The sequence below is a fragment of the Cololabis saira genome, chromosome 20, assembly GCF_033807715.1.
Source record: "Cololabis saira isolate AMF1-May2022 chromosome 20, fColSai1.1, whole genome shotgun sequence".
Classification (NCBI taxonomy): domain Eukaryota; kingdom Metazoa; phylum Chordata; class Actinopteri; order Beloniformes; family Belonidae; genus Cololabis; species Cololabis saira.
The window spans coordinates 30960547-30986658 of NC_084606.1; the positions used below are offsets into that span (position 1 = coordinate 30960547).

The 26112-nt window shown below is 40.4% G+C and overlaps 1 protein-coding gene across 1 annotated transcript in view; it reads left to right on the top strand.

Annotated features, from left to right (window-relative positions):
• The window catches only part of LOC133420618 (phospholipid-transporting ATPase ABCA1-like), a 278328-nt gene that overhangs the window by 225996 nt on the left and 26220 nt on the right, over nt 1-26112 (top strand). Inside the window, exons 45-48 of the mRNA XM_061710356.1 lie at nt 3237-3378; nt 6435-6569; nt 8454-8557; nt 11125-11217. Coding sequence (XP_061566340.1) covers nt 3237-3378; nt 6435-6569; nt 8454-8557; nt 11125-11217 — 474 coding nt within the window. The remainder of the gene's footprint in view (nt 1-3236; nt 3379-6434; nt 6570-8453; nt 8558-11124; nt 11218-26112) is intronic.

The window sequence follows — 26112 nt, forward strand, 5'->3', positions numbered from 1 at the left end:
ATGCTGTGCTGGGTTCAGGTCTGAGAGGGGTTTTCTTTGCTTACCCTCCTTAAGCCCAGTCCTTTATTTTTAAAGGCTTTTATATTCTTTTTGTGACATTCTTCAGGTTATTGTTTAATGAAGATAGATTTTTATGCGTGCATCTGTTTTTCACAGTCAAATAAGAACAGTCCTACAGACTTATACTGCCTTCATCTGACTGTAGGGATGGTACTGTTTAGGAGATGATGCTCTCCGCCTGGTTTCCTTCCTACACACTGTTAAGAATTGTGGCCAAATAGTCTAAACTTGGTTTTATGAGATCAAAGGATTTTGCCTTTTATTCATTCAAGTGCTTTTAGAGAATATAGTTTTTGTCTGGCTGTTCTACCATAAAATTGGAGTGCTACACTAATGGTCATTTTGACCACTAAGTTCTTACCGGTCTGACCAGGGGCTTGTATTGCCAATTACAGAGTTTGGTTGAACCCTTTCTCTGATCTGTGGCACAGTCATGACTCCCAAGTGCATTAAAAAAATTGTTTGACATCCTGGGTTGTTGTTTTTTTTTTCCCCTCTGGCATATAAGGTCACAGCATCAGCTGTGATGACTATACATGAACAAATTGAATCCTTTTGATGTTGTTTGAAAAAGAAAAATGAAAAAAAAAGTAAAAAACAGTGACTACAGGTTATTTTCATCTCAACTGCTGTGTCCTCGGATAATTAAAAACCTCCAGATCTCTCTCTCTCTCTGTCAGCTTTTAGTCTTTAGCTTCTGCTGTAGCTTTTAAGGTTGACAGTTTGTAAAAGGGCTGCTGTTGAATTGGAAGTTGCAAATCTGACGTTAACTACAACTACAAATCAGCTTGATACATGTGTTTTGGGGCACTGCAATCAAATTAAACTGGTGGGGTGGAGGTTGTGCGGTCAGAGCACAGCGAGCCTAAAGGCTGGATTATGGTTCTGCGTCAAACCATCGCAGAGCACACGCCGTTGCCGTGACGCCATCGTGAACCCTCCGGACTTCTCCGACACTCCATTTCGCCGTGGTGCAGTACCCCCCGCGAGCGCTAGGGGGGTGCGATCTTTTCCTGAATGGTTTATCCGGTCACAGTGAATCAAAGAGATAAGGACAACTATTGTGCAAAAAAACTAAACAAAATAAATCGCACATACACGAAGAAAAGAGCGCTGAAAGTTCAGGACTGCTTCACGAACCGGAACCGGAAATGCGTTGCTACCAAGCGAACCAATCCCAGCCCTCTCGGTCTGCGTTGGTCTGCGATCTGTTGGCGCGTAGTTACAATTTGTGGGAGGTGCTTGTCAGGCACGGCGTGGGGTGCGCGACGCGGCGCAACCTGCGGCGCACGCTCGGCGTCGATTTAAAACAGAACCATAATCCTTAATGCTAACCAGCAGTGGACCAATATGTCTGTTATGCTTTTATATCAGCCTGCTACTCTCTTGTGAAAGTTTTCTTTTTTTTTACTTTTGTAAGTTCCGGGATCGCAAAATAACCTGCAGTGCTTGAACAGATTTAGCATAGCTGACATACTACTATACAGTCAGCTGTAGCTCATTGGTGACGGTCGTTTGTTAGCTCAACGCTAATACTGCCACAGTCAGCTGTTAACTCATGCTGAGACCACATAATACTAGTACAGCTACAACTAATCAGCTTTTATTTCAGTGCTATTGTCACTACAATCATTTGTTAGGTCAATGCAAATGCCTCGTGACCTCGTTGTTACTCCCACTAAAGAAATATATAGCTCAACCCTAATAATACAGTTAACAGTAGCTCAGTGCTAATAGTACAATCATGTTAGCTCAATGCTAATGGCACTACATTCAGCTTTTAGCTCAGTACTAATAAAACTACAGTCATTTGTTAGCTCAGTGCTAGTGCCACAGTCAGCTTGAAGGTCAGTATTGATAGTAGTTTTTTAGCTCAATGTTAATACCATTACAGTCTGCTTTTAGCTCATGCTAATACCACTACAGTCATTTATAGCTAAACCCTAACACTAGTACAGTTAACTGTAGCTCAGTGCTAATACTACTATCATTTTGTTATCTCAACGCTAATGTCACTACATTCAGCTCTTGCTGATATCACTAGTCATTTATAGTTCAACACTAATACTAGTACTGTTTGCTGTAGCTAAGTTATTACTGGTAATCATTTATTAGGTCAATGCTATTACCACAGCAGCTATTAGCTCAAAGTCCATTATGTGCCAGTTTGACAAATAGACTTTTTATTTTGCTTTTCTTAATGCAGTTAATGGGCAGGGGCAAGATGTGGCTTAACTGATCAACTCCATCTGCATATTTAATGAACAAACATACTTTACAGTACATTATGAAGTAGTAAACTTCACAGGTGCTGATTTTCAACCTTGTTTTTTTCAGTAATTCCAAATTAGCAAGATAGCTGCAGTTAATCCATTGCTTACAATCATTGAACAAATTATTATCAACTTTTTTATTAATTCATATTTTATTAACATTTGTTGCCACTGATGATTTCAGAACTGAATAAAAACCTTTAGGTGGTTAATTTGTATTACAGGTAATTTATCAAATCATTGGAGCTTTTCGTTGACCGTGGCCCTATTGCTTCATTTAGCAGCTTTAGGCCACTTAAAATCATAGTTACTTCCCTGGGGGGGTGACCATTCATCCTGGAAAATAACATCTAATGGGAACAAATTGGCTCCAGTATTACTTTTAAAGAACAAAACAACACTGAAAGAAGGGAAGAAAACTAGTGACATTTCATGCCAGCAAGAGATAAAAGTATTAAAACTGCAGATAGCAGAAAGGGCACATATACATCCAGAACTGCTGCTGTCATTATTTTACTTGCCTCTAGAGAGAGTGTGCATGTGTGTTTGTGTGGCTCTGTATGTTTGTTTGTTTTTACCTAAAAGAAAAAGATAGTTTTTGATGACATTTAAATGAAACTACTCAAACAGAATTTGAACTGTCGATACTGGTCTAAATCTAAGAGTTTTAAAGATAGATATTGTCTTTTAATGGCTCAGCTCTGATGTTCTGTTTCTCATAACATTAATTTGACTATTTGATGACTCTGAGTCGGTTTTAATCATAGCTCTCTGCAATACAGTCAACATGATTGACTTTGTGCTTCTGTGTTCAAACGGTTTCTTAGGCATCTGATGTCCGCAGATATTTTATTTTGAACACTAATTGAGTCCATACTGAGATAACTTGTGTCTCTTTCTCAGCATTCGAACAGAAATGAGGGATGTTCACCAGAACACGGGCTATTGTCCACAGTTTGATGCTATTGATGACCTGCTGACTGGACGGGAGCATCTGGAGTTTTATGCCCGACTAAGAGGAGTACCAGAAAAAGAGGTTGCTATGGTAATCACTGCATTTTACACATCATGACCAAAGCAGAAGCGATTGAAAGTACACTATAAAACTGTGAACAATATCAAGAATACAAAGAAATACAAATGTTTTCTGACAGTATGAACACAACATATAATATATTTTCTTTCATCAGCTTCAAATCCCTTGTTAGTATGTATCCATTCCTGCATTTCTGTCATCCCTTTGTAATCAGCACAGAATGTTTGTTTTTTGTTTTCTTTTGTACATTACCTTATTAGAAAATCATCAAATCAAATCAAACTTTATTTCTAAAGCACCTTTCATGCATAGAAATGCAGCACAAAGTGCTTTATATAAAACCAATACAAACATAAAACGTATTAATGCCCTGCCCCTCCCCCCTCCCCGCACACACACAGACAGACACAAGCACACCACAATTCACAGAGTCACAAAGTTACACACACAGACACACACAGACACACGGTGCAGACATGGCTGAGCACAGAGGATCCAGGTGAGGAAACGGTAACGGGGAGCCGTCCACGTCAGGAGGTCTCATAACCCGCAGCTACAAGGGTTTCCTCCACAGAGACCATCCCGGCCCGGACGGATAGAGGAGTCCACACCACAGCGGTAAAGCCGTGGTGCAGAGCTCCACAACCATCCAGGCCAGAACCACCCCCAGGACGACCCCCCTGCAGGCCAGAGTCACTCCCAGCATGGAGGCTCCCCATGAGGAAACACTGGAGATAAAAGCTACAAGAAAGCAGGATAAGATACACTAATAGAGTTTAAAAAGTATAACATAACATAAAATCCTAAAAGTATGTCTAGAAAGCAAGACATTAGAAACTAAGAGAATAAGACAATAGAATGTATAAAACGACTAAAACATTTAAATATAACATTGAGATAAAACAATGAGGTAATGAAACAGGATAAAACAGGATCAACTAAAGATGAATATAAAACAGAGTAGTAAGATCCAATAAAAATAAAAATAGGGGTGAGCATAAAAAATTTAAAAGAGTTAAATGAATCAGTTAAAAGCCTGATTAAAGAGATGGGTCTTGAGCCTCTTTTTAAAAACATCAGCCGTCTCTGCGGCCCTGAGGTTCTCCGGGAGGCTGTTCCACAATCGGGGGCCATAATAACTGAATACCGCCTCCCCGTGTGACCTGGTTCTAACTTTTGGTATTGAAAAGTGAAGAAAAGTATGCATGTCCCTAAAAAGATGTCTTGAAGGCGGTATATGTTTCTCTAAAATCACTTTTTTGGATTAATGCTGCCATCACAGAATTGTAAGTTACCTTTCCCAAGAGCACTGATTGAATCTCATGACATCAGAGAGTCCTGCTTCTGGGCTTTATGCTAAAAACAGTCTGGGTCATCCTTTTTTATCTTTGGTCCAGAAGACAGAACAAAAAGATCTGGAATGATGATTCATCAGACCACAGCATACTTTTCTGCTAAGCAATGGTCCGTCCTAGATTCCTCCGAGCCCAAAGATGTTGAAGCCCCTTTTAGAAAAGGTTAATTTAAGACTCCTTTTTGCACATTGACGTGTCAAGTTGCATTTTTGAATTTAAAGTCTTGTAGGGCTTTAGAAAAGTTTGTGTGGGTGATCCTTTACCCATGTGGTTAAACCAGGTTCAAGTGCCATTTGAGGGATCATAGGTTACAACAGTGTAGCTTCAACTTGCATTCTTGTCCTTTTGCCCGGCCTAATCTCAGCCCTTATGTTCTTAAATGACATTTGCCCCCTGTACCGGGGATCCTGGGTATAACAAGTTGCACTGAAATTCTATTAGATAGCTTGAAAAAAGAAACTGGTTTGAAACACATCTTTTTTTAAGCCTCATTACAAGCTCAAAATGATTTGGTCACAATGTTTTCAGGAATAGAAGCCATGCAGAATGAAACATGGCTGGTGAAAAAGCTAAGTAAATAAATAAAAAGGAGCAGCTCTGGGTTACAGCTCTACATTATTCACAACGCCCAGTGGTGTGGCCTGCCCTAGGCGGCCTCCTTGTACTCCTCTCGCACTGCCTGCTTCTGCAGCAGTAACTTCAAACGAGGGAACGGCTGGCGTTGACTATAGAACCCCTACAGTGGCTGCCAGGGCTTTGATGTCATTGGGTTCTTCTACGCCAAACTGACTTGAAGAACCATCGGCGACCCACGGACTCCTGCTGTGTCTTCTCAAACCGCCAGCATCTGGCAACAAATGAAGCACTTGAACACACCACAAAAGCAACATCCAAGGTCTGGAACGTACAATATACAACATAACTTTTCAGTGCAGAAGAAAACACTGGTCTGTAAGTTATTCGCTAAAATGAAAACATGAACAAACCCCTTGTTTTAAAGAGCAAATTCACTTTTTCACATTCAAAATAACATTTGTTCAATAGGCATGGTTCAATGTGGTTTATTATACTCAAAAACCTACAAAACTGGCTCATGATATGAATTCTTTTATACATATTTGTTTTTATGAAGACAGTTAAAAAGGTTTGGGGGGGGAAAAAAGCAGTGGATGGGGTCTGACATCTACATTCAAAAACGTTCAAATTGTTGTTGACAGCCAGTGCTCAGCTGTAGAAGGGCCTTCAGCTCTAAATCTGCACTACTAACGTAAATTTTAAAGTTGCTGTGGCACCTTGTGACGATTTTAAATGCCTGTATACATCCACATTAAGCCCTTTTGGTGCTCCATTTGCATGATTACCAAATGCATACATCCACATTCTTCTTGTAAAAGTGTTTTCCACACTACACCCCACAGCCTGGATTTATTGCAAAGCCAATGTCCCGAGGTTTAGTGGTGTTCCTAAAAGCTTGTGTTTGACAATTCAATGTTGAAAAAGCAGGGAGAATAGTAAAGCCCTCTCAGCAGCCTGTGATTAAGGTCTAACAGTGAAACTAGCTGTCATACCTCATCCACCAAACCACAGATCTCACATTCTCTGGAGATCCCAGCCCAAATGTCATCCATCACAAGATAAGTCCAGCTCTGGGGCTCTTATGAACGTTCTTCTTGACATTGTAATGCACACTTTGTCATTTGTCTTCAAAAGGTGGCTGAGTGGGGGATCCAAAAGTTGGGGCTGGTCAAATATGGCAGCAAGTCGGCAGGAACCTACAGCGGTGGGAACAAACGCAAACTATCCACAGCGATCTCCCTGATCGGATCTCCCCCAGTGGTTTTCCTGGTGAGATACACATTTATTGATATCTTGTTCATCATGGAAACTTGATATTCTGCTGTTTTGTCAAGACTTAGGAGTGTAATGCTTAAAGTCAATATTGATGCTTGCAGAATGTTTGGACCGAAGCCGATCATTTATTTTTCTTTGTGCGCTCACCGACTGTAGGGAGATGACAAAGTGCAGGAATTTCAGGTGACGTGTAAGAGCTATAAAATTAAAACAACACATGGATCATACTTGCAAATCCTCTCTGAATTTCCCAAAGGATTGCAAGTGTATATTTGTGGATGAACAAGGTGTACTTTTCAGCCGACTCAGATTGGTCATGATAAGATTCGGATAATATTTTCAGGAGTGGAACCTGGCCCTGTCAGAAAATACAGAGCACATGTTAAGTTTTTAATTTCCTGTTCCTCACAACTTAAAGCTGAGGGCAGAGGCATTTTCTCATCAATTGAGAAATAATGAAAGCATGGATAAGAATTCACAACATCACATGCTTTCAATTATAAATGGCTTTAGTGTGTATTAGGATGCTGTGATGTTGGTTCATCAGGGACAAAGTTTAATCACAGCAAGTCAAACTTGGAGCTCACAATCAGTCTCATCATATAAAGAACTTTCATTTATTTATTTATTTCTTATGAGTTGCTGTTCCATATCTAAAAAATAAATCAAGTGGGCAACACTAAGTACCCTAGTGCCTTCATAGGCTTTATGAAGATAGATTGCAGACAGTCGCTGCAAATCATTCGCCCTTGATGAATGCACACCTCTAGAAAAGCAGGAGTTTTGGTAGTTTTATTCATATGTGTCAAAGACATTTGTTAACACAATGCCAAGAGAGAAAGACATAGGCAATGGTCTTGGATAAGTAATTGTTGCTGCTCATCAAAGTGGAACGCACTATGAAACAATTTCTAAACAATTTGTTGTTCAATGATTTGCAGCAAGAAAGATTATTTGCATCCAGGCCTGAATCAGTGTGAGAAGTTTGTCACTTTGAAACCGAGTCATGTTCATCCTGGCCAAAGTAACGAAGCAGAACTAGGAGAAGTTATAAATATGTGATGTTCTATGAGTCTGTCCAAGTCTGTTACCCACATGCATCTTGAGCCATTAAACATTTGCTGCTTGTATGCTGTAGTAAATGAATGTCACTGATTTATGCAGTTTTTAATTTGTGCCAAGTAAGAGTAATCCATACTGAATTACATGTAATAATATAATATTGCCATCGTAATCTGGATAACTAAGCCCAGCCGCCTTATTTACTCAGTAACTCTTCATTTTAAAGCAGTAGGATAATCTGCTGTCAGTGTCTGTGTCAACCAGAGCCTCATGCGCTCACCCAGGGAGCCCAGGTCGCCTCAAGGCAGCACCACATAGGGTTTGCACAGGCTCATATACACACACCCCGTGGGATTTGTAGGATTCTGCTAGTGAGGGAAACGCAAGTCTGGACCTAAACCAGTCAGACTGAACACTGTCACTCTCTAATCGTGTGTGAACAGACTAGCCTCGAGGAAAAAGACAGCAGTGACACCGTGTGTGTCTCGTGTTGTGCTTGTGTTTGGCCCGTGCTTCAGTGTGTGTCCTCATTATGTGCACATTGGCATGGTCAGAAATTCCCTTTGCACTCTATGTCTGTGTGATTCTGAATGGCTGATTGATTATGCTGTGTGTGCTCCAAACAACGGAAGTGCATCTGCTGGATCTTACTAAACAGATGGAGCGCCATTGTTCCAAAACATATTTCATGTTTCTGATATTTGAGTCAAAAATTCAGACCTGCTCTTTCGCTTCTCTTGTATTTTTCCACGTAATTCTTCATGATTTTCCTCTCAATTAAAAAGTCCATAAAGCAAACTACTGCTTGTATTGCAGGATGAGCCAACCACCGGGATGGACCCCAAAGCCCGACGCTTCCTGTGGGACTGCATCCTGAGTGTCATCAAAGAGGGGCGCTCAGTCATTCTCACATCACATAGGTGAAACATCTCACATCGATTGACTGTTCTTTGATGGGTCCAACCTTTAAAAATATTTCCACTCTACAGCAGGGAAAGCACCTCAGCAGACATGTCCATAAATGAATGTGAGCCATAAATATTGTAACAATAATTGATTGGAGCTACACTTTGTTGGGAGGCATTATTTCCAGTGTGGCAGTTAATATCAGCTACCTGACAAGCGCTGGTTACTATAAAGGTTCATGAAGCGTGAGGGCCTATCGACTGACTGGAGCATCTTTTCAGTTCTTCGTCTTTGAAAAGAAAAACAGTCAATATCATTGCTGGAATCTATTCCAAATACTTCAAACGTCCTTCCTGAAGATCCATAAGGCTTTCCTTGATATTTCTGTTCCAGCAGGGCCAGCTATCCTAATTATATTCCTTTCAATACAAATAATCGGTTTGGTTTCAATGTATTTGACATTGATATTCAGGGCGCATCACCAAAGTGAAACTGCCTGAAATGGCCACTCAGTAAACATACAAGTGGGTCAAAAGAACAAAAACAGGTTTGCATAAATATTGGGAGATAACTCTGCCAATCGAAATTATTAGTAGGAGCACGTGGTTGCTGTCTATACCTAAATCTAATGCTTCTACCTCAACTTCACGGTTCACGTCGACGCAGAAACGTTGTATTCCAACGACATGTATTCAAGGTGGAACCATAAATCAGGTTTAAGCTCTTGGATGACAGCCATCTTGGTTGGTAGCTCTCGTACAAAACATTACAAATCTTACGAATCGCCACGTCCCTGGCGAGGTTAAGGCATACAACATGACATGCACAGCCACCCAATCAGACAGAGTTGAGTAGGGTGTGGCCATAGGGGGATTCATATGTTCTAGTGATGCACCGAATGTTCGGTAACCGAAATTGTTTGGCCGAAAATAGCAAAAAAACACTTTCGGTGAAAAAAAAAACCGAACAATTAATAACGGCGTGTGATGACGCAATCAAACAGCGGACAGCGTGGAGTGAGGGGCGTGTGGTGTTAAATGCAGCAAACATGTCAGCATGTCAGATCATTACTTGGATGTGGGCAAAAAGCAGAGGACACGAGAAATTATCCAGACTGAGTTGGATTTGGGAAAGCCGCTTGGTGATGGAGACGGAGACAGAGTGTGATGGTCGCGGGACGCACAACGCAGAGAAAAGGGCCTGTACTACAGATGCGGTAGAGAACCCTCACTGTCTGATATGTTTGACGAGATCCTCCTAGAAAATAACCCTAATGCCAGACAGACGACAAGCGTAACCGCTCAACAGTTAGATGGTTATCTGTCAGAAGTCCCCATCCCCAGGAGCGAGAACCCTCTTGCATACTGGAGGACCAATCAAGGCCGCTTTCATGACTTGGCACAGATGGCACGCAGGTAATAATAATAATTAGCTGTAATTAACATAAAAGCAATAAAACAAATAAAAGCACTGAAGAGTGCATAAGAGAAATGGAGATATGATACTATAATATAAATAATTATGTAGACTACTTGTATGGGAAAGGGATTGAGATTTTTTGATTTATTCAATGGTGAAAAAATTGGCAAAATAAATGAAAAACTGCGAAGAACCATTGTTCGGTATGTTATTCGGTATTCGGCCAAGTGTTTATTTTTTTCGGTTTCGGTTTCGGCCACAAATTTTCATTTGGGTGCATCACTAATATGTTCTTTACCCACCGAGGTGTCAGGAAAAGGGAGGGGCATCACACCCACTTCACAAGAGCCAGTTCTGACAAAGTGGCCAGGTTGTAGTTGGCCACCACTTTACAGCAAAATGAAACTCCAACTTAATAGAGCGAGTATAAAACCATTAAAATCTCCATGTTTTTATGGAACATTTAACAATTTGCATATTTGCTCATTTATTCTAACCTTTTCCCAAAACTGAAACATTTGTGCTCCTGGCACTGCACGTGAATAATCAGTTGCATTTGGAATATATTCTCTTCATTGCACACATTCCTTCCATGGAGAAATAAAAGCATTTGTTGTTGTCCCAGGCAATGTGGCAGAGCTGCACCCAATCGTCCATGGCACGACCAGGTGGTTATGTTTTGTTAAGAAGCAAATTCACCAGGTTCTACAAAGTCGTAATTCTAATTGCATCATTCCTCAGTGAGGTGTCACAGGCTTTGCCCGAACTGAAAATACTGTACCAGCCCATTACTGAAAGAGAAAAATGAGTAGAAGTGCAGATGGCCCTCTCTTCTCCTTCACATTATAATCTACTCAAGCTGTCAGAGTGGTCTTTGTAAATAAGCTATTACAAAAACTGATTAAAGCCCTTCATTGAACAAAAAAGAAACATTTAACCTTGAATTGATGGTATGTATCAGTTGAAAGAGCACAAACAGTATTGCAACTATCCCTGAAGTTAACCATAATCTGGAAAGGAAAAACTAATTAAGCATGGAATGATAGGCTTGAAACAAGGCCACGGGATGGAAAAGGAAGTTGTGTTGCCTTGATCCAAGCCTTTAAAAGATATTGTTGTTAAACATTCATATCACAAAGTTTGCCTTTTTTGTCTTCCGTAGTATGGAGGAGTGTGAAGCGCTGTGCACTCGCATGGCCATCATGGTAAACGGCCGCTTCAAGTGCCTTGGCAGCATCCAGCATCTGAAGTACAGGTAATGGCTCTTCCTTTTACCACTAATAATCACGACAAAGAAACAACATAAAATAAAACAAGGACAACCTTGCAGCTCCTTGATCTGAGATTAAATAAATCCCTGTTTCCCTCAGAAGTACTCCTATAAAAAAGGTTATACCTTCTACATCGGCTAAAATAATTTCTCAGAAACCCAAAGTCTGCATGTTACATGACTTTCTATGTTTAAGATGTTCTATGATCAGTTTATCAGAAAGTATGCAGTTAATATGGAACCGATTTCAGCATTTTTGCATGCTGAGATCAAAAGATTGATTGAATATCACAATATGAGGTGTAAAAAACCTTGCTTAGCTTAATTTAACACTGAAAATACCACAGCTTCATTAAAATTTAAGAAAGAAGTTGTAAAAGATTGAAGCAAATATACAGTATAGTACATGACAGTATGTCAGAAGTGATGGTAAAAAAGACTTTCATTGAGTGAAAAAACAGGTTAACATCCTTGCTGTTTCTTTTCATTATGCTAAGCTAAGCTAACCGGTAGTTTGTGAATGCTGAATGCACAGAAACTTCTGCTGTTTTTTGTACTATGTACAGTATGACACAGAACTGACAGAGGAACAAGTAAGAGGCTGCTAAACTGTGTGGGTTATATCGCAGTCTTTAATCAAGAACATCCTTTCTAGATTTGACAGTATTAGTCTGTGTTTTCACTTTCAGATTCTGTCCTGTCGTCTCAAAAGTCCCTGCTTACATGCAGAAATGTTATTTTCATCCTCAGAACTAACATTCTGCTCTCAAATCCATGGCTGCTCACACAAACCTTGCTTTCTACAATCTCAGCCCCTCCCGTCTGCTCCCCATCCTCCCAGTTCCCTTGGATCTAACCTATCCCATATAGGGATGCAGCGGTTCTCGGTCTAAAACTGAACCATGGGCTACCTGTACCGTTGCACCCCTAATTCCATACCTCCTGCATATTACCTTATAAATTGTTCACAACATCCATTCTTGCCCCTACCTACATTTGGGATGTAATGGACACAGAGAATCCAGCAATTACTCCAACATCTTGGGGAGCCTGATAAGTTCTCAGTTCTTCCTCTGTTTATGGCAAAATCTGCACTCCCAGCTACATTTTCTGTCTCCACAGTGATCTAAAAGGAAAGTTATTGCTATGAAATTAAAACTCTAGAAGCAAAATACCCTTGACATTGTTGGCCCCTCCTTGCTGTTCCAGGCCTTTTCCCTAATCCCCTTCACAACTTGAAAAATGGTCTGCTCCACCCCATCATCCCAGGTTTATTGATCCCACTCTCCACCCAGCCATTGCTGCAAAATCTTTCTGTCAGGAATGTCGCTCCTGGATGAGTGTGTGGAACGTCCTTCCCACTACAAGCTCACACAAAAGAGCGGTGATAATGTCAGCAGCCTGTACCTGAGGTAACGGATCGGCCTCGCTCTTACATGCAGGGCGTTTGGGGTACGAGTGTTGGCCTTGGGAAATGTCACTTGAATATCAGAGTGTGTTTCAAAGTGCAAAGATCACATCTCCATTTATCACATCTCCATCGCAAAAATCTGTTAATATTGAGAACAAATCAGATGATGGTGGATATGAAATATGTGGGTATAGACCCAGGTCTCCAGGTTTGATTGAACTTCCTCATGTGACATCATTGCAGCGAAGACAAATACATGTTTTACAGCTCTACACCCTTTTAAAAGAAAGCAAAAAAAAGAGTTGAAGTTTGGCCACTTACAGGAAGTAAATTTGCATAAAAGAGATTCTACTTCGATATACTGTAATATGATAATATGTTAGCATTATAATGCTATAGTATGTATATATATATATAATCGGATAATTAGTCTTTTTTTTTTTAATTTAGTATGAGGTTGCTTTAATTATGTGGTGATGATAATAAACACCAGAAAGATGGGCACTAAAGCCCTGCTATAGCGGGACTGTTTTCTGGGTGGGACTGACCGTTGTTTTCCACCCACAACTCAAGCAGAACAAGGCCAACGCACAGACACAGATTTCATAAAAAAGGCAACTCGCAAACAGAAAAAGTAAAGATAGAGATTAAAAAATCATAACACGCTAAATATGCCTGTAATTAATTAATCAATCATGATTAACGTGCTAATTTGACACCCCCTTATATATCATATCATTTATTATCTCTTTTAAACAAATGTACTACCCTAAGTGGCCCAACTTCAACTCTTTTTTTTGCTTTCTTTTAAAAGGGTGTTGAGCTGTAAAACATGTATTTGTCATCGCTGCAATGATGTCACATGAGGAAGTTCAATCAAACCTGGAGACCTGGGTTTAATATTCCAAATATCTCAACGGTCACTTGTTTTGGTTTTCTGTCTATACCCACATATTTCATATCCACCATCATCTGATTTGTTCTCAATATTAACAGATTCTTGTGATGGAGATGTGATAAATGGAGATGTGATCTTTGCACTTTGAAACACACTCTGATATTCAAGTGACATTTCCCAAGGCCAACACTCGTACCCCAAACGCCCTGCATGTAAGAGCGAGGCCGATCCGTTACCTCAGGTACAGGCTGCTGACATTATCACCGCTCTTTTGTGTGAGCTTGTAGTGGGAAGGACGTTCCACACACTCATCCAAGAGCGACATTCCTGACAGAAAGATTTTGCAGCAATGGCTGGGTGGAGAGTGGGATCAATAAACCTGGGATGATGGGGTGGAGCAGACCATTTTTCAAGTTGTGAAGGGGATTAGGGAAAACGCCTGGAACAGCAAGGAGGGGCCAACAATGTCAAGGGTATTTTGCTTCTAGAGTTTTAATTTCATAGCAATAACTTTCCTTTTAGATCACTGTGGAGACAGAAAAGGTAGCTGGGAGTGCAGATTTAGCCATAAACAGAGGAAGAACTGAGAACTTATCAGGCTCCCCAAGTTGTTGGAGTAATTGCTGGATTCTCTGTGTCCATTACATCCCAAATGTAGGTAGGGGCAAGAATGGATGTTGTGAACAATTTATAAGGTAATATGCAGGAGGTATGGGATAGGTTAGATCCAAGGGAACTGGGAAGACAGGAAGAGGGGAGCTTGAGCAGCAAACAAAGGAAGGGAGCGCGGGGGTTAACACATGTTCTACTTCACTAAAATTCCTATCAGGTAAAAGGGAATCTCACTTCACAAGACAAGCAAGCGGGAGGAAACCAGATAAGCATGGCGTCTACATAGATTTTAGCCGTGCTTATTTTAGATCGCTCATGGACAACTTACACGACACTGAAATACTATCTTTCAGTTCTCACCACGCAGTGAATAATTTCTAATTAAGCGTCCCTATCTCTGCAGCGCTCACTGTAATTAATGTTTCATGAGGTGTGGGACCCTTTTAATGACTGAAAAGGCAATTAAGTAATGTCTTCTTAGTTTTCTTTTCTTTTCGCTATCCTGCCACACGTCCTCCCCCACCCTAAAAAAACCCCACACAAAACCAGTGTTTTGTTTATATATATATGTATATACACATATATATGTGTGTGTGTGTGTGTGTCCTTGGATCCTTTTTTCATAATTTGAAAATGAAGCGGCTGCTTTTCGCAAATGGACAAGCTGTTTGCAGTTTGCAGATGGGGAGATTTCATCAGACAGCAGGGGAGGCATTGCGACGGAGGCAGGTGGTGCACGCCATTGTCACACGGCATGAGCAACTGACCCCGGAAGGTGGGGGGTGCTGCTTCTTCCCCTGACCTCCTACTTCTCCATCGCTTTTTCATCACAAGCCCCCGAGAGGAGAGCAGAAATCTCACCACAGGGGTAGCTCTCACTTTTTGACCCCCTGTTGCTCATATGTAATACATGCTCACTCTCAAACATTTACAACCTTAACTCCCCCTCCCCCACAACACCACCACCACCTCCATCACTTCATACTAGTACTCTCCTTCACAAGGCTCTCGTCATCTCACCTTTATGTGTCCCTCCCTGTCTGTCTGTACTTTCACATGCCAGGGCTTCTAAGAGAGTCATTCAAGAAGTCCTTGTTAGTGCTGCCCCCCTTTTACACACGGGGGACTGTGTCTTTATGACTGAGATGTCCTTCTGCTGCCTTAACAACCCCACCTCTGTGTATCAGTGCGGCTCTAAATGAGCCCAAACAGCCCATTTACGCTGCAGTGGCCATCATGTGAAAAGGGCTGAAGATTGGAATTGGTCAGTCCATTGTGAAAAGTAGGGCAGCCATTTTAAGAGTACTCTTCGTTATCTTTTCCTCTGGCTATTCTAAACATGCTTTCTTTACCTGTCTCAGTACTGAGCCCCTCAAATCAAGCCCACTTCTAAGCATTTATAAAAGGCAAACATGGAAGGCGATAAATAAATAAGCAAAAATGTACAGGAGGCAATAAATGGGGTTTAGCAAAGCAGTGTGCTCATATGAAAGCTCCCAGGTGTTAAGTAAACCCAAATGAAGTGGAGGAACCAATAAAAGCAGCTTCAAAGCTGCCCTATAATCTTGTCAGCCAGGAAGGACACCCACTAGCCGTTGCAGGATTTTCCACTGATTGATATCGTTCATATTCCCTCCTCATAGAGCACCTCCAGAAGCACAGCCCACAGTCTAGAGTCTTATTTTCTCCTTGGTTAAAGCACATCATGATATAAAAGTGAGGTGTAAAGGGACTTTAATGCATTAAGGTAATGCGCTGTGCTCGCTGGGGAGTTTTTACAAGAGTGATGTCTGAAAGTTTGGATCAATTCCCCTGAAGTTGACGTTGAGAAGTCCAATAAAGTCCTTCCTCCTCACTGTGGACCAGCTCTTCAGGTCTGCCATTAACTAAAGAGTTTAGTGCTTTAAAGTGCTTGTCACCGTAAGAGATGGATGACAAAATAATTCTCTTTACCATTTACAATGCATCAACATCATAGGTGTAATTAAGACTGAACAGTGACAGATACAGATGATACAGTGCATGTATTGTGTTTTTAATGGCTTTCTGCATTTTTAGCCTTAATAGCTGATTGGAATCTTTATTTGTTTGAAACTTTTCATTGTGCAGATATTACATTTCTCATTGCTTATCTTGTGCTTAAAAGACCTAAAGAATTTGTCGTCCATCTCTTTCTTTTATAAGGTCAGTGGTAAACTAAAGTGGTCTTCGATTTAGATCAAACTTCAAACTCAACATGAAAAAACACAGTGAATACACCTTTAAAATGCTTTCATCCAGCTGGCTGCCAACAAAGACACTGACGTCTGGTTGAAAGTACAGTACAACACTAAATCAGAAGAAAAGAAAAAGTAACAGTGAAGCATTTAACGTTACCATTCCCCTTCTCAGAACATTTCAGACACAATTACATGAGGGGAGATGCTGTTAATGGTGTTCCAGGATAAAGCCTAGAAGGGTAAAACTATAAAGGGGCTAACATCCGTCTCTGTCCTTTTAGCTGTTCCTCCATTACAGTGTCCTGGTAGGCTCCACTGACTTGGCACACTATGACTCCATACCATTTGGTGGCGCTAGTGCACCACTTTCACTGTTTGCCAGTCATTACTAAATAAAAGTAGAAAAAGACGGCAAAGAAGAAGAAAAACACACTGGAATGATAAGACAGTAGTTAAGAGGGTGCATCGGTTGCTGGAAACTACCCTGGATCCCGGCTAATGTTAACCCACCGATTAAGGAGACCAAGTGGTTTGGACCAATTTCATTCATTTTTTTGTTTCCAAAAGTCGCCACATATTCTATACTGACAAAGGTCAGGACTGCAAGTAGGACAGTCTGGTACCCGTAACCTCTACTTCCAAAGCCAAAGTCTGCAGAATTGGGTTTTCTACTGTCTTTTTAAATATATATATGGATCTCCATGCAAGAAAAAAATCATATGAGGAGTAGAAAAACAGTCGTTTTGAGAAAAAAGTGTATCCTTTTTCCATAGTGTAATGTAGTCATGCTGCAGCCTCTCACCCAGCAAGAGAAGGCTTCAAGCCTGCAATGATCTTGAACGGGATGAGGTTTTCAAGTGTCAAATTATAATTGAAAGCATGTATGTGTTCCTTCCAAGGTCTTAAAATGTAGTTAAAGACATATGAAGAACAGCACAGTGTCAGTATTTATTTAACTAAACCTAAAATGAACTGCAGAAGAACTGCGTCGAAAACTAAATTGCTCATCGTTTTTTGACATTAGACGGTAAGGTATGCTGACGAGACGAACATTTGCCAAACATTATAAAAACATTCACACAACATGAAATTCAAGTATCACCAGGAGCGGATATTCTGTTAATTTCAAACCATGATTCGGACTAACCAAAATAAATTGTGCTTTGGAGGTTGGCGGTAACCCATTTTCTGGTTTCCATTACAATTTTGATTCCCAACACAATTCAACATCTGTTGCGATGCTCAACTCTTTCTGAGGTTTAATTTATTTCCAGAGCTCACTGAATAACATGATAAGAGACAGAAACAAATAAGCAATACCTGCGGGTAAATTGATTAGTTTTAACTATACAAAATGGCTTATTTAAGGTGTCCTACATGTGCTGAACCATCAAGTTATTTCTCCTCCACGAACACTGATGATGGATTTGGATATGGGAACATAGTTGATACTGTTTCCTAAAGACACAAAGGTTGGAGAAACAAAAATATATCTTAATTGTGAGTACAATGATGCCAAACTCCATCCAGTATTTGCTCTAATAGCTGATGGAAGCACACATCCATGCAGACAGTAACCATTCTGCTGCTGTGATACAGATTCCTGCAAAAGGTTTCACTCTATTACACTGATTGCACGATTTTCCAATTACGTAGTAATATGGAAGGAAGGAGGAATTCAGCAAGGAACTTTATTAACATGTTTTGAATGCATTTTATGAGAATGAAAATGCATCTCATTATGCCATTTTTAGCTCTGGCTTTTAGTTTGGAATTATCTTGGTCAAAGAGAACCGTGAATCGTGTTTTTTTTTTTTTTCTTTTTGTTACACATTTATGAATGCCGTCTTGCACCGCGAAGCCTTCCTTCCTTCCTATCTTCCTTACTTCCCCCCACACTTCCAGCGGAGTCTCCGCCAAGAGCCCTGTTTGAACACACTGCAGGAAGTCAGGATATTTCACGGATAACTTCCCCTCCGATCAAAGCGTCGGACCACCCGAGCCATCCTGTGACCCCTCGCCCTGCATTCACCCTCCCCCCGCGCACATAAACACAAGGTTTGTCAGTGGTGAGGGTGACCTTTCTCGACTCCGTTAGATGAAGGAAGGCAGCCAAATTATTTTCTGCCTGTCATGCCCTTATCTGTGTCTGGCTGTTGTTTGTTTTAAATTACATGGAAGAATGACTTTCCAGCCGACCAGGGTGGAGGAGAAGATTGAGGCAAAATAATGAAAATGAAGAAGACAGAACTGCACTGCACAAATTACAGCAGCTCTGCCATGCTGTGTTCAGCTGCTGTATCATATCTGTAATGTAAAATATTTTGAAAGGATTAGTCCTGACAATGTATATAGCCATGACCACAAATGTAATCCATTCATTATTTTCTCTGAGGGTCTGTTCGACCCCGAGTTGGTAAGATATTGCTCTGGTGTAGTTATCAAATCACTGGTTAAAAGCTGATTTATTGTTTCAAACGTGGGGTTCTACTGTTACAATCACATGGAGCAGTGAAGGCTCTATTCACTGATATCCAAGCTTGTGTTTTCCAAAACAGAAAGACTTAATTCAAAGGTAAGGGAGACAGACAGTGTTCCAGGATGAAATAAGTTCCTTCATTGTGAATATATACAGAGTAAAACATGAACATTGGTAAGAAAGACATTTTCTTGCAAGTGCTGCCTGAAGTCCTTGAGTTACACTAGAAAGAGGGAAGTAAAAGATAGGCAGGGAAAGAAAATGAGGCGAAGCTAATTGATAAGGCCTTTTACTGCCTGTGACAAGCAGCCTTTCATTACCCACGTACTCCCCAAACTCCCCAAACCCATTTACCTCGATGCTCCCTTGCTTTATTAGATTTTTGCAGAAATGTTTTTTGTACCTTGGAGTAGCTTGACAGTCCTCAGACGAAGGATGTCTCTGAGCTGGAAGACATAATAAACACAGGGAGATAATGATCGTAGCCTTGATTGGACGATGAATTGAGCTCGGTTTTGTTGGGACTGCTGTGATGTTGTAGTAGTGCAGTCTGCTTACTGTGTTGCAACCTATTAAAATCATATAATGTGGGCACTTTTACATGACAGGAGATGTATTAAGGGTGTACCATTTAAAATATCTGCTGTGTTTGTGAAGTGTAATCATAGCAGGCATTTACTCGGAAAAGCAGACACTTCATGTTTATCTTCTCTTCACATTTCAAGCAGACATCTCAGACCACTTCATATTTGCTAATATAGAATGAACTGTCAGGGTCATTTACAGAAATGATCAATGAATGTTGCACAACCCTAAAAGGAACATTGTTTTTTCTTTTATGAGCTAATCCTAAACTAATTTTTGTAATTCTTTGGCTCATATCCAGCTCTGTCATTGTGTGCGATGGCGTGCAGTTTCTACAGCTACAGAGAGATATAACAGTGATATTTGGTTGTTGGTGTGGGTGTAGACTGGTCTTCCATCCTAATCCTCAGAGTGATCCAGGCTGCGCTACAACCAGACTATCATCAAATGACATCTAAACTGTCGTGCAATGGAGTAGGAACACCTTATGAATGACTGTTGGCGATTTCTCTATGAAAACGTGTTAATGCAAAGTGTTATTAGCAAGTCTGCAGCCATCTTGATTGGTTTGAATAGTTGGAGTCATCGCATGAATCCTGCCCTCGTCCTATTGCTTTGGTATGTTCTATACTGATGAAAATGGCTATAAATGGGAGGGGTACCAAATCCATTTCACAAAATATAATTTTTGGAACTGATTACGTATGGCTCACCAGGCAAATGAACACAAGATGTTTTTTTACATTTTTCAAAAGAAACTAAAAAAAAGGGGATGGGCGGTATGGACTAAAACATTTAACACGATAATTTCTGGCATTTATCCCGAAAACGATAGAAATGACGATAAAAAAAATACCAATACAAAAACGTCATCAACGGAAATTTCTTTCTTTCTTTCTTTTTTTCTTTCTAGGCTCATTTCTTAATTTCTTTATTTCTTTCTGGCTCATTTCCTTCTTTCCTCCCTTCCTTCCTTCCTTCCTTCCTTCCTTCCTTCCTTCCTTCCTTCCTTCCTTCCTTCCTTCCATCTTCCTTCCTTCCTTCCTTCCTTCCTTCCTTCCTTCCTTCCTTCCTTCCTTCCTTCCATTTACATTGTGCGTCGATTTAACGCAGAACCATAAATCAGCTTTACACAAAAATGTCAACGGGAATTTATCATTTTTACCGCAAGATGACAAATTCTTACCGTGGGGAACTTTTTTGACGGTATATCGTCAACGGTAAAATATCGCCCATCCCTAATCCCGGGGACCTTTATACTTGCCAAACGGCTCGTCGTAAACAAAAGTTGAAAGAAAACAGAAACTTCATGCAATAAATTTACAGTTGCAGCCGTTCCTTCAACCGCTAAATAAAGATAACCAACAGGTGGCTATTAGAAATGATCCAACACTTACTTTCACTTATAAATCTTCTTGTACTGAATAAAACCATGCAGGTGAAATAGGTCATGGCAGAGTTGAGAAGAGTTTAGTTCAGTTTGCTGTGAAAGTTTTAATGGTTGGAGGGCTGACCTGGTGTCAGCTTGCAAGCCGCCCATAGGAATTTCCATATGATGTGCTCCACATAATATGTTTTAGTATTCCATGGGTTAGCTTTTGACCACCTGAAGTGTGTCACCCCTGCAGAGATTACAGAGCCAGCACACTTCTCCCTGTAGGAAAGGATTAGGTGTTCTGGCTGGACAGCATGCTTACAGGTCTGCAGCATTTACATTTATGAAGATGAGCTTATACAGTGATGAGAACTGTAGTTTCTCCGGTTATATTTTCCCTAAGAGTGGAATTACATTTGTTGGCTTTTTTAAAAACCCAAACCAGAAAAAGTTGGGACAATAAGGGGAAAAAAATAAAATAGCTGTTTCATATAAATCAATTGTTTAGTTTAATACATGCAGCAAATTCGAAAAACAAAATTGTGACAGTACTGTAAGTGTTGACTGCTTCCTACAATTGTTCTGACAACTGAAAGGATTTCTGGCATCAAGCTATTCCTTTGTTCGAGCAGGTGATATTTGTCGCTTTTTCCTTTTTTTCATTTTGAAATTGTTTCACTGTTAATTATGGATGTCAAGACTGCAGGCAGATTAGTCCAGCACCCTCTTCTTCCTCATCCATGCCTTTGTAATGCGTGGGCGGCTTATTGTAATTTGTATTTAAGGAGCAATGTTTTTAACCCTTTACCAGGGAAATATGGTATTTGATAACTTCAAGTGATGCGTATTTGAAAAAATTCTAAAAAAAAACAAACACTTTTAATACACTCCACTAATTCATTTTGAGTTACTACTACTACTACTACTACTACTACTCCTACTACTACTACTACTACTGCTACTACTACTACTACTACTGTCATTTAGCAGACGCTTTTATCCAAAGCGACTTACATCTGAGCAAGAAATCGCATGGGAGGGTCCAGCAAGGTGGTCAGGGAGCTGGGAGTCCAGTTGGACACATGCTAGTGCTATATTTAAAACAAAAATTCACCCAACACAACAGCCCCTTTATACAACAAAACTAGCTCTAAAAATTCACCATCATAACATCATCTTGTCATAAGTGCATGCAGCTTTGTCAGTGCTGAGTCCTGCAAAGAGCTGGAGAAATCTAACTCATTCTGATGAGCAGAGAAGTTTACTAGATGCAGAAGCAGATCTTAAAGGAGCTGAAATGCTCCTTTAAGATCTGAGTCTTTCGCTTGCTCTCAAAAGTAGGTACAGACCCTGCGGTTCAGACAGAGTTTTGTAGGTCATCCCACCATCAGGGAACAATGGAGTGGAAGAGTCTGGCTACTGATTTCACACCACGTTGTGGTGGAAGCACCAGGCGTCTTTCACCGACTCAGCGGAGCTGTGGAGAGGTAGTGTAGTTCTGGGTGAAGAAGTGAAGGTAGGCAGGACCTGTATGGATAATTGTTTGGTAAGCCAGAAGCAGAGCTTTGAACTTGATGCTGCAACTGGAAGCCAGTGTAGAGAGATTAGCAGAGCAGTGACATGAGCTCTCTTGTGTTGGTTGAAGACCTGACGTGCTTTTTCATTCTGGATCATCTGAAGAGGTTTAACTGAGAATGCAGGAAGGCCGACCAACAAGGAATTACAGTAGTCAATGTGTGACACCTGAACCTAGAGCTGTTTCGTATGTCAGGTGGAGTTTGATTTTCCTGATGTTGTAAAGAGCAAATCGGCAAAACCAGGAAAACGAGGCAACGTGGTCCTTAAAGGTCAGGGGGCTGTCTAACATGACACCAAGATTCCTAGCAGAAAATGTGGGCACAAGTGTGGTGGAATCCAGCTGCACGCTTATCTGAGGAGGTAAGGAACGACTGGTTGGACGGACAATAAGCTCAGTCTTGGACAGATTTAGCTGAAGGTGACGGTCCTTCATCCATGCAGAGATATCAGAAAGACAGGCCGATATTCACATTGAGACGCCTGTGTCGTCAGGTGGGAAAGAAAGGAAGAGCTGGGTGTCGTCGGTATAGCAGTGGTAGGAGAAGCCGTGAGAGGTGATGATTTCACCTAGTGAAGTGGTGTATAGTGGAAAGAGAAGGGGGGCAAGAACCGATCTCTGTGGCACCCCTGTTGCCAGCTCTTGTGATCTGGACACTCGTCTTTGCCATGATACTCTGAAGGATCTTCCTGCGAGGTGAGACATGAACCACAAGAGGACAGATCCTGAAATGTCAAGCGTTGAGAGTGTGGAGAGGAAGTGGTGTGGTGGTTGACCGTGTAAAGGCAGCAGACAGGTCAGGCAGGATGAGAACTGAGGATAGTCCAGCAGATCTGGCAGCCCGTAGTGTCTCTGTGACTGACAGAAGAGCAGCTTCAGTTGAGTGGCCCTGCCTAAAGCCAGACTGATGTGGATCAAACAGGTAGTTGTTGCGAAGCAACTGTGAGACCTGACTGAAGACGGCTCGTTGAAATCATAGACTGTAAAAAAACAATGGATGATGCATTAAGCCGCGTGACCCATTGATTTTGAAGCCTATTTTTCAATGGGGCACATCCATGTTACTCTGGAAGCCAACAGAAACGCACCAACCGTCTGTCAATCAAAGTTACTTTTGCCTACCATCTCCTTCAGCGGTGAAATAAAAACTTACTGTCAAGTTTAGCCTAAACTGGGTTCGTAAAGATGTCTGCTTGTTCTGCTAAGCATGGTAGCATGACAATTACGAATGAGGAAGTGATAATGGGTGTGAAATCAAACGATTGAGACCAAAATGTTTCTTTGAACCAGGCTTTAGATGCGTTTATTTCTGCTCTAAAGTTGGACATTTTAACATGGGACTCGTTTTTCGAGTCGGCCTCTAGTGGACAGTTGAGGAAGTGCAACACATCTTAGTTCTGCATGAGCCTCAACCTGGAAGATAGATGGTTGGTGCTTGGTTGAAATTTTAAAAGCCACACAGGTACTTTTAAACATTAAGCTTAGAGGTTCTCCCTGTAGACATTGAGGTGAAATTTCTTTTATGACACTGCAAGATTTTTCTTGTTTAGTCTTTGTTCGTTTCCTCTCTCATTTTCTCTTCCATCATCACTTTCTTGGGTCTCCCAGTTGTCTCTGCCGTGAAACCCACTATAGTTCTGAGCTAGTATTGTATCTGCTGATGGTTACATTGCACCTATAAGCTGTATTCATCTGTCACGAGACAACTAGAAGGGAACAAACGTTTCTTTTAGTGTTTAAATTGATATTTCAACGTGAAAGAAACCCCTTGAAACTCCTAATATTTGAAGTATTACTTCAAATAACTACTAGGAACTACTAGTATTATTTCTACCCATCATAGGGCCAGACATTGGCTCATATCACCTTTTTTGTAACGTGTCGCTAGATCTACAAAGGAGAAAGCAATTTACGTTACCATAATTATTAACAAATAAAATGCAGACTGGAAAAACATAAAAAATTGTTTTGATTCATGATGTTAGCAAATTAAAAATTTTTTAAATAATTTCCATAATGTTGCAACTTTTTTAAACTTAGAAGTTATACATTATTATACATTATTAATATTTTTTTTATCCTACCTCAACCATTCGAATTACTCTCATATTCTTGCATATTGTACCAATCATGATCTCATGGCAGAAGACTGGAGCATGATTTTATTTTAATGATGTATCTCTAGTAGATGGCTGAGTCAGCTTTTGGATTCTTTGTATTTATTTCCATTTATTTCACTCATTAAATCTTTTTTTTTTTTTTGAACACTATATTTATTGACATTTTTTTCCAATTATTACAACAATACAGTTATCTGTAAATAAAATGTGCAATAAAAAATAAAAAAAAAAACAATGAAAGAAAAAAAAACCACAAGCATAGCAGACAAAGATACAGAGACAAAACAACAACATAAAAAAAAAAAAAAAAAAAACATTACGCACAAAACTCAAAACAAAACAAAAACAAAAACAGAATCCCCCCTACATCATCATTCAACAGAATCATCCAGTACAGGTCCCGACGGATTACTCCTCATAAAGCGCATGAACTGTCCCCAGATTTCCCAAAAGTCATCAGATTTCCCTTTCATGGCATATGTCAGTTTCTCTAATGCAAGACAATTTGATAGTTCTTTGTACCATTGCTTTATGTCTGGTTTGTCTGGGTTCTTCCAAAACAATGCTATCGAATGTTTCGCCTGGAGAAGAGAATAAGTTATCATACTCTTCTTTCTACTGTTTATTTTTAAGTTACCAGGAAATATACCTAAAATACACAATTGTGGACAGATAGGAATATCTTCTGAGATAATCTGGGATAAATTACAAATGACTTCTTTCCAAAACTTTGCGATCTCTGGGCATTGCCATAAGCAGTGATATAATGTACCCCTCTCCACGTTACACTTTACACATTGGTCCGGTATATTAGGATCAAAACGATTAAGTAGAGAGGGAGTAATATACGTTCGCATAAGCCACTTGTACTGTAATAATTTGTACCTGGTATTGATCGTCTGCGTTTGGGCTTTGTAGCAAGCCCTCTCCCAAACTTCAGCACTTATGTCTACATTCAGATCGTTACACCAGGCCAATCTTCTACACTCTGAAGATTCCTCAGACAACCTCACAAACATACCATAAACTACAGATACTTGACCACGACCTTCCGAATAGTTTACGATCATATTTTCTAAGACTGATAGAGACGGCAGCTGGGTTGAGTTATCCTGGGAACTTAAAATAAAACTTCTTATCTGTAGATACTTAAAAAAATGGTTTGATGGAATATCGTATTTCCTGCGAAGCCCTTCAAAAGACATCAACACATCATTCTCATACATGTCAGAGATTTTAGCAACACCCTTGTCTGCCCATGATTTAAACCCCCCATCATGGCTTCCTGGCCTGAAATCCTGGTTACCCCATAATGGAGAAAAACGTGAAAGTTTATTCTTTGACCCAAAGTACTTTTGAGTTTTAAACCAAATTTCAATTGTGTTCTTAACAAAGGGATTTTTTGTCTTTTTTCGTAATTTTATAAGGGTGTCAGAATATAAATAAAGGTTCAAAGGCAAGGGAGATGTTGTGTTACGCTCTATTTGTACCCAAGATATGCATGTTCCTTCAGAAAACCAGAACATTGCTGCTCTTATCTGAGCTGCTATATAATACCAGTATAGATTGGGAAGTTTTAACCCCCCTCTCTCATATGGCAAGAAG